The 14,728-nt window shown below is 49.1% G+C and overlaps 1 protein-coding gene across 1 annotated transcript in view; it reads left to right on the forward strand.

Annotated features, from left to right (window-relative positions):
* Nucleotides 1-14,728, forward strand: part of LOC129864395 (A disintegrin and metalloproteinase with thrombospondin motifs 3) — a gene marked incomplete in the record, with an annotated part of 119,451 nt that overhangs the window by 47,775 nt on the left and 56,948 nt on the right. The window contains 1 exon segment of the mRNA XM_055936969.1: nt 11,716-11,799. Coding sequence (XP_055792944.1) covers nt 11,716-11,799 — 84 coding nt within the window.

Raw genomic sequence — 14,728 nt, forward strand, 5'->3', positions numbered from 1 at the left:
GCGATATCCTTGCCTGTGAAGCCCTTTTTGTGCAAAGCAATGATGACAGCACGTGTTACCTTGCAGGTAACCATGGTTGTCAGAGGAAGAACAATGACTCCAAGCACCACCCTCCTTTTGAAGCTTTGTCTGTTATTCCAACTCAATCAGCATGACAGAGTGATCTCCAGCCTTGCCCTTGTCAACACTCACACCTGTGTTAACGAGAGAATCACTGACATGATGTCAGTTGGTCCTTTTGTGGCAGGGCTGAAATGCAGTGGAAATGTTTTTTGGGGGGGGATTCAGTTAATTTGCATTCATCTGATCACTCTTCATAACATTCTGAAGTATATGCAAATTGCCATTATACAAACTGAGGCAGCAGACTTTGTGAAAATTAATATTTGTGTCATTCTCAAAACTTTTGGCCACGACTGTACTATTCTATACCTGCTGTATCCTGTGCATGTTACAAATAAACGTTTAAACTTGAAACTTTACATTCTAATAATGTTTATATTCTAATAACATTCACTCAGAGAGAGCGAGAGCAAGTGAGGAGAGAGAAATGGTTTGTTGCTCCCAGTCTCTTTAGACTGAAAGGTCTAAGTTTCTACAAACAAGGTAAACACTGTAGCTCTTCTGGTTAAGCCAGTGGCTTGCTGTGTCTGAAATAGCTCTACCCACCCAAATCCCACCAATCCTTCCCAGCCACCAGTACAGAATGTGGAGCTAGTACAGTACCACTTGGAGAAAATCTCCCGGGCCAAGGAACTGATTAAAGCACATCCTGCCTGGAACAAGGCATGCTAGGAGCCTGCAGAGCCTGTGAGGTGCCTGCCTGGAACAAGCCATGCTAGGAGCCTGTGAGGTGCCTGCCTGGACCAAGCCATGCTAGGAGCCTGTGAGGTGCCTGCCTGGAACAAGCCATGCTAGGAGCCTGCAGAGCCTGCGAGGGGCCTGCCTGGAACAAGCCATGCTAGGAGCCTGCAGAGCCTGTGAGGTGCCTGCCTGGACCAAGCCATGCTAGGAGCCTGCAGAGCCTGCGAGGTGCCTGCCTGGAACAAGCCATGCTAGGAGCCTGCAGAGCCTGTGAGGTGCCTGCCTGGACCAAGCCATGCTAGGAGCCTGGAGAGCATGTGAGGTGCCTGCCTGGAACAAGCCATGCTAGGAGCCTGCAGAGCCTGTGAGGTGCCTGCCTGGAACAAGTCATGCTGGGAGCCTGTGAGGTGCCTGCCTGGATCAAGCCATGCTAGGAGCCTGCAGAGCCTGCGAGGTGCCTGCCTGGACCAAGCCATGCTAGGAGCCTGCAGAGCCTGTGAGGTGCCTGCCTGGACCAAGCCATGCTAGGAGCCTGCAGAGCCTGTGAGGTGCCTGCCTGGAACAAGTCATGCTAGGAGCCTGCAGAGCCTGCGAGGTGCCTGCCTGGAACAAGCCATGCTAGGAGCCTGCAGAGCCTGCGAGGGGCCTGCCTGGAACAAGCCATGCTAGGAGCCTGCAGAGCCTGTGAGGTGCCTGCCTGGACCAAGCCATGCTAGGAGCCTGCAGAGCCTGTGAGGTGCCTGCCTGGAACAAGCCATGCTAGGAGCCTGCAGAGCCTGTGAGGTGCCTGCCTGGACCAAGCCATGCTAGGAGCCTGCAGAGCCTGCGAGGTGCCTGCCTGGAACAAGCCATGCTAGGAGCCTGCAGAGCCTGTGAGGTGCCTGCCTGGACCAAGCCATGCTAGGAGCCTGGAGAGCCTGTGAGGTGCCTGCCTGGAACAAGCCATGCTAGGAGCCTGCAGAGCCTGTGAGGTGCCTGCCTGGAACAAGTCATGCTGGGAGCCTGTGAGGTGCCTGCCTGGATCAAGCCATGCTAGGAGCCTGCAGAGCCTGCGAGGTGCCTGCCTGGACCAAGCCATGCTAGGAGCCTGCAGAGCCTGTGAGGTGCCTGCCTGGACCAAGCCATGCTAGGAGCCTGCAGAGCCTGTGAGGTGCCTGCCTGGAACAAGTCATGCTAGGAGCCTGCAGAGCCTGCGAGGTGCCTGCCTGGAACAAGCCATGCTAGGAGCCTGCAGAGCCTGTGAGGTGCCTGCCTGGACCAAGCCATGCTAGGAGCCTGCAGAGCCTGTGAGGTGCCTGCCTGGAACAAGCCATGCTAGGAGCCTGCAGAGCCTGTGAGGTGCCTGCCTGGACCAAGCCATGCTAGGAGCCTGGAGAGCCTGTGAGGTGCCTGCCTGGAACAAGCCATGCTAGGAGCCTGCAGAGCCTGTGAGGTGCCTGCCTGGAACAAGTCATGCTGGGAGCCTGTGAGGTGCCTGCCTGGATCAAGCCATGCTAGGAGCCTGCAGAGCCTGCGAGGTGCCTGCCTGGACCAAGCCATGCTAGGAGCCTGCAGAGCCTGTGAGGTGCCTGCCTGGACCAAGCCATGCTAGGAGCCTGCAGAGCCTGTGAGGTGCCTGCCTGGAACAAGTCATGCTAGGAGCCTGCAGAGCCTGTGAGGTGCCTGCCTGGACCAAGCCATGCTAGGAGCCTGCAGAGCCTGTGAGGTGCCTGCCTGGAACAAGCCATGCTAGGAGCCTGCAGAGCCTGTGAGGTGCCTGCCTGGAGAGCCTGTGAGGTGCCTGCCTGGAACAAGCCATGCTAGGAGCCTGCAGAGCCTGTGAGGTGCCTGCCTGGAACAAGTCATGCTGGGAGCCTGTGAGGTGCCTGCCTGGATCAAGCCATGCTAGGAGCCTGCAGAGCCTGCGAGGTGCCTGCCTGGACCAAGCCATGCTAGGAGCCTGCAGAGCCTGTGAGGTGCCTGCCTGGACCAAGCCATGCTAGGAGCCTGCAGAGCCTGTGAGGTGCCTGCCTGGAACAAGTCATGCTAGGAGCCTGCAGAGCCTGTGAGGTGCCTGCCTGGAACAAGCCATGCTAGGAGCCTGCAGAGCCTGCGAGGGGCCTGCCTGGAACAAGCCATGCTAGGAGCCTGCAGAGCCTGTGAGGTGCCTGCCTGGACCAAGCCATGCTAGGAGCCTGCAGAGCCTGTGAGATGCCTGCCTGGAACAATCCATGCTAGGAGCCTGGAGAGCCTGTGAGGTGCCTGCCTGGAACAAGCCATGCTAGGAGCCTGCAGAGCCTGCGAGGTGCCTGCCTGGAACAAGCCATGCTAGGAGCCTGCAGAGCCTGCGAGGTGCCTGCCTGGAACAAGCCATGCTAGGAGCCTGCAGAGCCTGCGAGGTGCCTGCCTGGACCAAGCCATGCTAGGAGCCTGCAGAGCCTGCGAGGTGCCTGCCTGGACCAAGCCATGCTAGGAGCCTGCAGAGCCTGCAGAGCCTGCGAGGTGCCTGCCTGGAACAAGCCATGCTAGGAGCCTGCAGAGCCTGCGAGGTGCCTGCCTGGACCAAGCCATGCTAGGAGCCTGCAGAGCCTGCGAGGTGCCTGCCTGGACTAAGCCATGCTGGGAGCCTGTGAGGTGCCTGCCTGGAACAAGCCATGCTAGGAGCCTGCAGAGCCTGCGAGGTGCCTGCCTGGACCAAGCCATGCTAGGAGCCTGTGAGGTGCCTGCCTGGAACAAGCCATGCTAGGAGCCTGCAGAGCCTGCGAGGTGCCTGCCTGGAACAAGCCATGCTAGGAGCCTGCAGAGCCTGCGAGGTGCCTGCCTGGAACAAGCCATGCTAGGAGCCTGCAGAGCCTGCGAGGTGCCTGCCTGGACCAAGCCATGCTAGGAGCCTGCAGAGCCTGCGAGGTGCCTGCCTGGACCAAGCCATGCTAGGAGCCTGCAGAGCCTGCAGAGCCTGCGAGGTGCCTGCCTGGAACAAGCCATGCTAGGAGCCTGCAGAGCCTGCGAGGTGCCTGCCTGGACCAAGCCATGCTAGGAGCCTGCAGAGCCTGCGAGGTGCCTGCCTGGACTAAGCCATGCTGGGAGCCTGTGAGGTGCCTGCCTGGAACAAGCCATGCTAGGAGCCTGCAGAGCCTGCGAGGTGCCTGCCTGGACCAAGCCATGCTAGGAGCCTGTGAGGTGCCTGCCTGGAACAAGTCATGCTAGGAGCCTGTGAGGTGCCTGCCTGGAACAAGTCATGCTAGTAGCCTGTGAGGTGCCTGCCTGAGCACAATGGCTGTGTTGTTAGAGAAAACCCACGAGTGTTTTGTCCATGTTGATGTTATGCTGTACACAAGACAGGCAGGTAGGGAGAGATATACAGTATCATTCAAAAGTTTGGACACCTACTCATTCAAGGGTTTTTCTTTATCTTTACTATTTTCTACATTGTAGAATAGTAGTGAAGACATCAAAACTATGAAATAACACATGGAATCATGTAGTAACCAAAAAGGTGTTAAACAAACAAAATCTATTTTAGATTTGAAATTCTTCAAAGTAGCCACCCTTTGCCTTGATGACAGCTTTGCATACTCTTGGCATTCTCTCAACCAGCTTCACCTGGAATGCTTTTCCAACCGTCTTGAAGGAGTTCACACATATGCTGAGCACTTGCTGGCTGATTGTCCTTCACTCTTCGGCCCAACTCATCCCAAACCGTCTCAATTGGGTTGAGGTTGGGTGTTTGTGGAGGCCAGGTCATCTGATGCAGCACTCCATCACTCTCCTTCTTGGTCAAGTAGCCCTTACACAGCCTGGAGGTTTTGGGTCATTGAAAAACAAATGATAGTCCCACTATGTGCAAACCAGATGGGATGGCGTATCGCTGCAGAATGCTGTGGTAGCCATGCTGGTTAAGTGTGCCTTGAATTCTAAATAAATCACTGACAGTGTCACCTGCAAAGCACCCCGACACCATCACACCTCTTCCTCCATGCTTCACTGTGGTAACCACACATGCGGAGAGATCATCCGTTCACCTTATCTGCGTCTCACAAAGGTACGTCAGTTGGAACCAAAAATCTCGAATTTGGAATCTTTTTTGGTTACTACATGATTCCATATGTGTTATTTCATAGTTTTGATGTTTTCACTATTATTCTACAATGTATAAAATACTAAGAATAAAGAAAAACCTTTAAATGTGTAGGTGTTCTTAATCTTTTGACTGGTACTGTATGTCCCTCCAGCTATCTTACAGCTGCTGTGCTCATTGCTGTGAGCTAGCTGGACAGAAACAATCTAAATCCGTATGAGGCTCTGTGAGTCGTGAACTCAGCTGAGCAGAGGCAGAGCAGCCATTGGCTGTTTGGGATGCGTTCCAAATGGAACTCTATTTGACCTATTAGCTTTATAATGCAGTACTTTTGACCATTTGATCCCGGTGAAAAGTAGTACACTATATAGGGAATAGGGTGCCACTTGGTTTGGTACCTCCCTTCACTAGTAAAGTTTTTTAAATAAATCAAATAAAAAAAGACTATGGATCGATTTAAAGACTGTATGCAGGATATTTTAAACTGCATCAGTAGTATGTACTTCTGTATGTACTACAGTATTCTGACACAAGGTTATTGAAACTACATTAAATAACATTTATGATGTTTAGAGTATGTTCCACTATGGCTGGAAAAGGCTGTGGCTATTTCTGACGTTTGGTCCTCATTGTTCAACAGCTGCTTAGTTTAACGTCCAACATCAACCCGACATTTATACAGGTCAGCATTCAACTCCGTATGGAGATCTGAGTACATTACATCACACAAAGTCAAGGGGAATCTGGGGTGATCTGCCTTTACTTTACTTATACACTGTTTCATTAAACAGCTGATTTACTGTTCTGGAAGTGAATGAACAAGGCTGTTTGGTTGATGTGTAGCCTAGTCGACGTTCCTTTGCTGTGTAAATGTTGGATTGTTGCCAACAGTCTTGCGTCAGTTACACAGTGGTTTCTATGTTTGTACTGTGGTGTTTTAAACAGTGTGTGCTGTCCTGCCTATTGACATTTAGCTTATCATTTATCTAGTGTGTTAAGACATCTCTTCCCTCTTAATTCAGCGATATGTGCACAGATAGAAGGCTGATAGATGGGTGATGCGTCCTTGGGGAGAGGGTAAACACCACGTCTTGTTTTGGAGAACTTGGCGTAGACTCCCCCCCCCCCAGCTGGGTTTATTTACATTCATGACATAGTTACAGAGAGACCAGCAACAACAAAAATGCGTCCTTATTTTGGTCCTGTAATTTGTAAGGACCACCACCGTACTTAGAGTGACCTGAGAGGCGGCGTGTGCAGCGTCTGCCTTCATCACTGTGACTGTTGTAAGGAGCACCACCGTACTTAGAGTGACCTGAGAGGCGGCATGTGCAGCGTCTGCCTTCATCACTGTGACTGCTGTGTTTGTGACTTACTGGGATAATGACATCATAGACAGGCAGGCCATCCCAGGGCCTTCGTCGGCTGTGTTTTAAAGCATCACTCGAGAACAAAGTGCATCAGCTCAGACCTCCAGTGTGCTGGTAAACAGGAGAGAGACTGTCACTAACACAGATAAATCAATATGGCCGACCTCCGCTCTGCTGGGAGGAGACCATTTGACCTAACTCACCATGGTCTAGTGTTGTTGAGACATATCTGGTCTAGTGTTGAGACATATCTGGTCTAGTGTTGTTGAGACATATCTGGTCTAGTAGTGTTGAGACATATCTGGTCTAGTAGTGTTGAGACATATCTGGTCTAGTAGTGTTGAGACATATCTGGTCTAGTGTTGTTGAGACATATCTGGTCTAGTAGTGTTGAGACATATCTGGTCTAGTGTTGAGACATATCTGGTCTAGTAGTGTTGAGACATATCTGGTCTAGTGTTGAGACATATCTGGTCTAGTAGTGTTGAGACATATCTGGTCTAGTGTTGTTGAGACATATCTGGTCTAGTGTTGTTGAGACATATCTGGTCTAGTAGTGTTGAGACATATCTGGTCTAGTGTTGTTGAGACATATCTGGTCTAGTGTTGAGACATATCTGTGTGTGTGTGTGTGTGTGTGTGTGTGTGTGTGTGTGTGTGTGTGTGTGTGTGTGTGTGTGTGTGTGTGTGTGTGTGTATATTTTGAAACATCTGTGTGTGTGTGTTATTGATGGTTTCTGCATACTTTATTGTTAAATTATGCTTTGAAGTTAACTTTGAACAGGCATTAAACTGGAAGAGAATAACATCTATCTTCCATGTTTTGTTGTGGTCAATATCCTATATAATGTCCTTATTATTATTATTATTATTGTTATTTGTATTTTTTTACGTTCTTGTTTCATCGCTGCAACTCTCCAACGGGCTCGGGAGAGGCAAAGGTCAAATCATGCATCCTCCGAAACATGACCCCCCCCAAATCCGCGTTTCTTAACACCAGCCGCATAACCCAGAAGCCAGCTGCACCAGTGAACTGATGATGAGGTCAGCCTGCAGGCGCTTGGCACGCCACAAGGAGTCGCTAGAGCAAGATGAGCCAAGTAAAGCCCCTCCCGGCCTAACCCTCCCCTAACATGGACAACACTGGGCTTTTTGGGCGCCGCCCTACGGGACTCCCGGTCATAGCCGTTTGGGACACGGCCTGGGTTCGATCCCAGTCTGTAGTGACGCTGCGATGCGGTACCTAGGAAGGCTGCACCACTCGGGAGGCTCGACGGCAGTCTATTTCATCCATACATTTTAGTTTAAGACACAGTTGAAGAAAAAGGAAAACGATGCAGTAAAGCATGGAGACATATTCACACAAACTGTCTAGTAACCGCAGCCAGTACATCAGGTTCATGTCTGGGCACACATACAAAGTTCAAAACAAACCAATCATAGAAGACTGATTGTATGTATAGCTTACATATATGTTTTCATAGCATATATATTTTCTAGGACAACAGGTTAAAGAGTCACCTGTGAGAAAAAAAATAATTAGAAAGTTTTTTTTTTTTTATGTGGAACTCAATGAACCCTGTGTCTCCTGGTCCCTACTGGTCTCCAGTCAGCTGACTCGGTCCCTACTGGCCTCCAGTCAGCTGACTCGGTCCCTACTGGTCTCCAGTCAGCTGACTCGGTCCCTACTGGTCTCCAGTCAGCTGACTCGGTCCCTACTGGTCTCCAGTCAGCTGACTCGGCATGTTGATAATCATGATCCATAACCAAGCGGGACTGTTGCTGTTCTAAGACTTCTATATGTAGCTATGGAAACAGAAACAACATTCCAAGTCCCTCCACCCATCCCTGGTTCTTTTCCTCCAACCAGCATTCAGCAAACCACAAATTGAAGCTGTTGATTGACTCTATAGGACCCTAGAGGGAGTGTTGATGTGTAGTGGATGGTTTGATGAGGATTAAACATGCTCGGATGGAAATGTTGCTTAGTGTGCGTCACAAATGGCTCCCTATTCCGTAGTGCACTATGTTTGACCAGAGCCTTATGGGTTGAGTAAACCTAGGAGGGGGGAAAAGTCAACTTAAAATAGTCTGTTTGCTCAACTTGTCTCATATGTTCATTAAACTATGAATTATTATTTGGGCATCTTAACTCAAAAAAGTGCATCTGGTTACAAGCGCAGTGATTTTAACATACAATGTTTTCAATGTATATATTTGACACACATTGATATTTATGCATGCTCATTTATATATATATGTCCTCACCTGGGATTTGAACTCACAACCTCTTGGTTTACATCATTCTGATCTTCCTGTTAAACCACCATGTCTGTCTGGTATCAGTTCATCTGACTATTCTCTCATCATTCATTTACTTATTTCAGCAATTTAAGGGTTTTCTGTTTTGTTGTCTAATGTTGTTGGGGAATATTACTCTGTTTAAATGGTACTTCTTAATCACTATGGTGAATAGAATCGTTTTTCTGGAGTGTCCTTTTAACAGAGGTGAGATTTACTTTGAAGTGCAAAGTGTAGCAATACAGGTGAAAATCAGTCATTGACACAGACATGGTGGAGACGCAGGAAGATTGGAATGCTGTGAACCAAGAGGTTGTGAGTTCAAATCCCAGAGAAGAACATGTTGAATAACAATTACTGTATGAATGAACAGAGACCGTGTCAAATATGTCAGTTGAAAACATTGTATATTAAAAGCACTGTTTGTGTGTCTAACTAGTTCCAGTGCCTTTTTTTTTAGTTAAGATGCGCAAATAATCATTTTTGTTGAATGAACATATGAGACAAGTTGAATGAACATATGAGACAAGTTGAATGAACATATGAGACAAGTTGAATGAACATATGAGACAAGTTGAATGAACATATGAGACAAGTTGAACGAACATATGAGACAAGTTGAATGAACATATGAGACAAGTTGAATGAACATATGAGACACGTTGAATGAACATATGAGACACGTTGAATGAACATAGGAGACACGTTGAATGAACATATCATTTTATGGTCACCTACGTTTTTCTCCAGTTGGACCTACAGGAAATTTGGCCCAACTCAATTTTTTTTTAGTTCAGGTAACACTTAGACCGAATTAGTTGAGTCAACTAAAAAAGGCTGTGGAACCAGTTAGTTCATAATAATTAGTTGAAACAACTTACAGATTGGAATTCCATGTTGGTTTGAAGCTCCTCCATTAAGTCTCCACACATTCCAGAGCGTCATTATGGGACCGTGTTACAGTCATCAAAGCATTTCTAGGTCAGAGCGTCATTATGGGACCGTGTTACAGTCATCAAAGCATTTCTAGGTCAGAGCGTCATTATGGGGCCGTGTTACAGTCATCAAAGCATTTCTAGGTCAGAGCGTCATTATGGGACCGTGTTACAGTCATCAAAGCATTTCTAGGTCAGAGCGTCATTATGGGACCGTGTTACAGTCATCAAAGCATTTCTAGGTCAGAGCGTCATTATGGGACCGTGTTACAGTCATCAAAGCATTTCTAGGTCAGAGCGTCATTATGGGACCGTGTTACAGTCATCAAAGCATTTCTAGGTCAGACTAGCTCAGCCGTTGCATAATAACAGTGGTTTCATTTGGACGCGAGCCAATGTTTTAACAAGACGTCGCACATGATCGCCTGTTGAATCACAACTCATAAGAATAGAGGGAGAACGACTCCACAGTCCCATGGCCAGGAAGGCCCAGCACCAGCATGACAAGCACTCACTGTGGACAGCAGTATCCCATTACCAGCCACCCACTGTGGACAGCAGCATCCCATTACCAGCCACCCACTGTGGACAGCAGCATCCCATTACCACCCACTGTGGATAGCAGCATCCCATTACCACCCACCCACTGTGGATAGCAGCATCCCATTACCAGCCACCCACTGTGGATAGCAGCATCCCATTACCACCCACCCACTGTGGATAGCAGCATCCCATTACCACCCACCCACTGTGGATAGCAGCATCCCATTACCACCCACTGTGGATAGCAGCATCCCATTACCAGCCACCCACTGTGGACAGCAGCATCCCATTACCACCCACTGTGGATAGCAGCATCCCATTACCACCCACTGTGGATAGCAGCATCCCATTACCACCCACTGTGGACAGCAGCATCCCATTACCAGCCACCCACTGTGGATAGCAGCATCCCATTACCACCCACCCACTGTGGATAGCAGCATCCCATTACCACCCACTGTGGATAGCAGCATCCCATTACCACCCACTGTGGACAGCAGCATCCCATTACCACCCACTGTGGATAGCAGCATCCCATTCCCACCCACTGTGGATAGCAGCATCCCATTACCACCCACTGTGGACAGCAGCATCCCATTACCACCCACCCACTGTGGATAGCAGCATCCCATTACCACCCACCCACTGTGGATTACAGCATCACATTACCAGCCACCCACTGTGGATAGCAGCATCCCATTACCACCCACCCACTGTGGATAGCAGCATCCCATTACCACCCACCCACTGTGGATTACAGCATCACATTACCAGCCACCCACTGTGGATAGCAGCATCCCATTACCAGCCACCCACTGTGGATAGCAGCATCACAGTCCTGGCTGGTTGGCTGCCTTATACTTCTGTAGGGCCGGCCTCGGTTGGCTGGCTACCTTATCCTTCGGGAGGGGCAGTCCTGGCTGGCTGCCTTATCCTTCTGGAGGGCCGGCCTCGGTTGGCTGGTTGCCTTATCCTTCTGGAGGGGCAGTCCTGGCTGGCTGGCTGCCTTATCCTTCTGGAGGGCCGGCCTCGGTTGGCTGGTTGCCTTATCCTTCTGGAGGGGCAGTCCTGGCTGGCTGGCTGCCTTATCCTTCAGGAGGGCTGGCCCTGGCTGGCTGGCTGCCTTATCCTTCAGGAGGGCTGGCCCTGGCTGGCTGGCTGCCTTATCCTTCAGGAGGGCTGGCCCTGGCTGGCTGGCTGCCTTATCCTTCCGAAAGCTAAACAAACTACCAGCTATGTTTTTGCCAGATGTGACGTGCTGTGTAGAGTCTTTGATGTAGGCCTGTGTACATCTGTGTACTATGAGCTATCATCACATCACGTATTAAGAAGCACACTATGAGATGATGAATCTAGCATCAGAAGCAATCTCATATGGGACAACGTCTCAAATGGAACCATATTCCCTATATAGTGCACTACTTTTGACCAGGCCCCATGTTTGTTACCATTGACGTGACAATGACCATAAGAGTTGGCAAGACAGCACAAACAGATCTGAGACCAGGCTATAGACTCCTTCAGCCCTTAGTGCCTATGGGGTGGAGCAAACCATGCACCACATTCCTAAGGTCTGTCCAATCTACCAACTCAGCGGAGGGCCTACTCACCCTCAACTCAGCAGGACCGGAAGCAATGGCTTGGCTAAAGGAATTCACTAAATAAATAAATTAATGTTGTTTATCTCTCTGGCTGCTTCCCTTAGGTTGATGAGATCTACCACGATGAGTCCTTGGGAACCAACATCAACATCGTCCTCGTCCGCATGATCATGGTTGGGTACAGACAGGTAAGACTTCTCATCTTCCTGATCACGGTCGGGTACAGACAGGTAAGACTTCTCATCTTCCTGATCATGGTCGGGTACAGACAGGTAAGACTTCTCATCTTCCTGATCACGGTCAGGTACAGACAGGTAAGACTTCTCATCTTCCTGATCACGGTCAGGTACAGACACGTAAGACTTCTCATCTTCCTGATCACGGTCAGGTACAGACAGGTAAGACTTCTCATCTTCCTGATCACGGTCAGGTACAGACAGGTAAGACTTCTCATCTTCCTGATCACGGTCAGGTACAGACAGGTAAGACTTCTCATCTTCCTGATCACGGTCAGGTACAGACAGGTAAGACTTCTCATCTTCCTGGTCATGGTTGGGTACAGACAGGTAAGACTTCTCATCTTCCTGATCACGGTCAGGTACAGACAGGTAAGACTTCTCATCTTCCTGATCACGGTCAGGTACAGACAGGTAAGACTTCTCATCTTCCTGATCACGGTCAAGTACAGACAGGTAAGACTTCTCATCTTCCTGATCACGGTCAGGTACAGACAGGTAAGACTTCTCATCTTCCTGATCACGGTCAGGTACAGACAGGTAAGAGTCTCTCTCTCTCTCTCTCTCTCTCTCTCTCTCTCTCTCTCTCTCTCTCTCTCTCTCTCTCTCTCTCTCTCTCTCCATCTCTCCAGGGGCGATAATGGGTGGCCATGGGAAATCAACTAATTGTGTCACAAATAGTTTTGAAATTGGCTTAAACTAGGATGCATTGTATTGAATAACTGTTTCAATTGTTAATTTGTATTTGCCCTAATTTATTCAAATCGATCAATTTGAAGTGATCCATCTTGATCCATATATCCATCCATCTTGATCCTTCCAGACACACATTAAGCATCTCCAATCCAAAAATGAAATCTAGAATCGGCTTCCTATTTCCCAACAAAGCATCCTTTACTCATGCTGCCAAACATACCCTCTAAAAACTGACTAACCTATGGATCCTTGACTTTGGCGATGTCATTTACAAAATAGCCTCTACTCAGCAAATTGGATGTAGTCTGTCACAGTGGCATCCGTTTTGTCACCAAAGCCCCTTATACTACCCACCACTACAACCTGTATGCACTCGTTGGCTGGCCCTCGCCTCATATTCGTCACCATACCCACTGGCTCCAGGTTATCTATAAGTCTTTGCTAGGTAAAACCCTGCCTTTTCTCAGCTCACTGGTCAGCATAGCAGCATCCACCCGTAGCACGCGCTCCTGCAGGTGTATTTCACTGGTCATCCCCAAAGCCAACTTCTCCTTTGGCTGCCTTTCCTTCCAGTTCTCTGCTGCCAAAGACTGGAACGAATTGCAAAAATCACTGAAGCTGGAGACTTATATCTCCCTCACTAACTTTAAGCATCAGCTGTCAGAGCAGTTTTTTATTTTTTTATTTTATTTTTTACATTTGATCCCCTTTTCTCCCCCAATTTTCGTGGTATCCAATCGATAGTAATTACTATCTTGTCTCATCGCTACAACTCCCGTACGGGCTCGGGAGAGACGAAGGTCGAAAGCCATGCGTCCTCCGAAGCACAACCCAACCAAGCCGCACTGCTTCTTAACACAGCGCGCCTCCAACCCGGAAGCCAGCCGCACCAATGTGTCGGAGGAAACACCGTGCACCCCCCCCCCCTCGGTTAGCGCGCACTGCGCCCGGCCCGCCACGGGAGTCGCTGGAGCGCGATGAGACAAGGATATCCCTACCGGCCAAACCCTCCCTAACCCGGACGACGCTAAGCCAATTGTGCGTCGCCCCACGGAACTCCCGGTCGCGGCCGGCTGCGACAGAGCCTGGGCACGAACCCAGAGACTCTGGTGGCGCAGCTAGCACTGCGATGCAGTGCTCTAGACCACTGCGCCACCCGGGAGGCCCTGTCAGAGCAGTTTACCGATCACTGCACCTGTACACAGCCCATCTGTAAATAGCCCACTCAACTACCTCATCCCAATATTGTTATTTATTTTTTTGCTCATTTGCACCCCAGTGTCTCTACTTGCACATTCATCTTCTGCACATCTATCACTCCAGTGTTTAATTGCTAAATTGTAATTATTTCGCCACTATGGGATATTTATTGCCTTACCTCCCTAATCTTACTACATTTGCACACATTGTATGTAGATTTTTCTGTTGTGTTATTGAATGTACGTTTGTTTATCCCATGTGTAACTCTGTGTTGTTTGTGTCTCACTGCACTGAGATGCAGTACCTTAGACCGCTGCGCCACTCGGGAGCCCTACTAACCTTATCTAATAGGTTAATGACTGTAACTGTGCTGCTGGCAACAATTTAATTTAGTTATTTTTGCTAATGTTTACGACACCTGTCATATTCATAAATTGTTCTACGCTCTCAAACGAGAATGCTCGGAAATCAGAGCAGACTTGTGGGCAAAAAAATCGCTGGCATGTTTTGGCCCGTGGCCGCCTGTCGCCGACCCCTGATAGTCCTTCATGGGGCTCCCGATTTATCTATAGGATCTGTGTCATTTATGATACTATATACTGTATCTCCCGAGTGGCGCAGCGGTCTAAGGCACTGCATCTCAGTGCTAGAGGCGTCACTACAGACCCTAGTTTGATCCCGGGCTGTATCACAACCGGGCGTCCCATAGGGACTCCCAACAATTGGCCCAGCATCGTCCGGGTTAGAGGAAGGTTTGGCCGGTGTAGGCCACCATTGTAAAATAAGAATTTGTTCTTAACTGACTTGCCTAGTTAAAATATATATATATATATATTCTCCTCAAGCACAAGAACCCTCTCCAGGCTGTTGCTGTAAAACAATAAGGATGACTCCCAAATGGTACTCTATTCCCTATATAGTGTACTGCTTTTCCCTATATAGTGTACTACTTTTTCCTATATAGTGTACTACTTTTCCCTATATA

The sequence above is a fragment of the Salvelinus fontinalis genome, chromosome 1 (genome assembly GCF_029448725.1).
Source record: "Salvelinus fontinalis isolate EN_2023a chromosome 1, ASM2944872v1, whole genome shotgun sequence".
Taxonomy (NCBI): Eukaryota; Metazoa; Chordata; class Actinopteri; order Salmoniformes; family Salmonidae; genus Salvelinus; species Salvelinus fontinalis.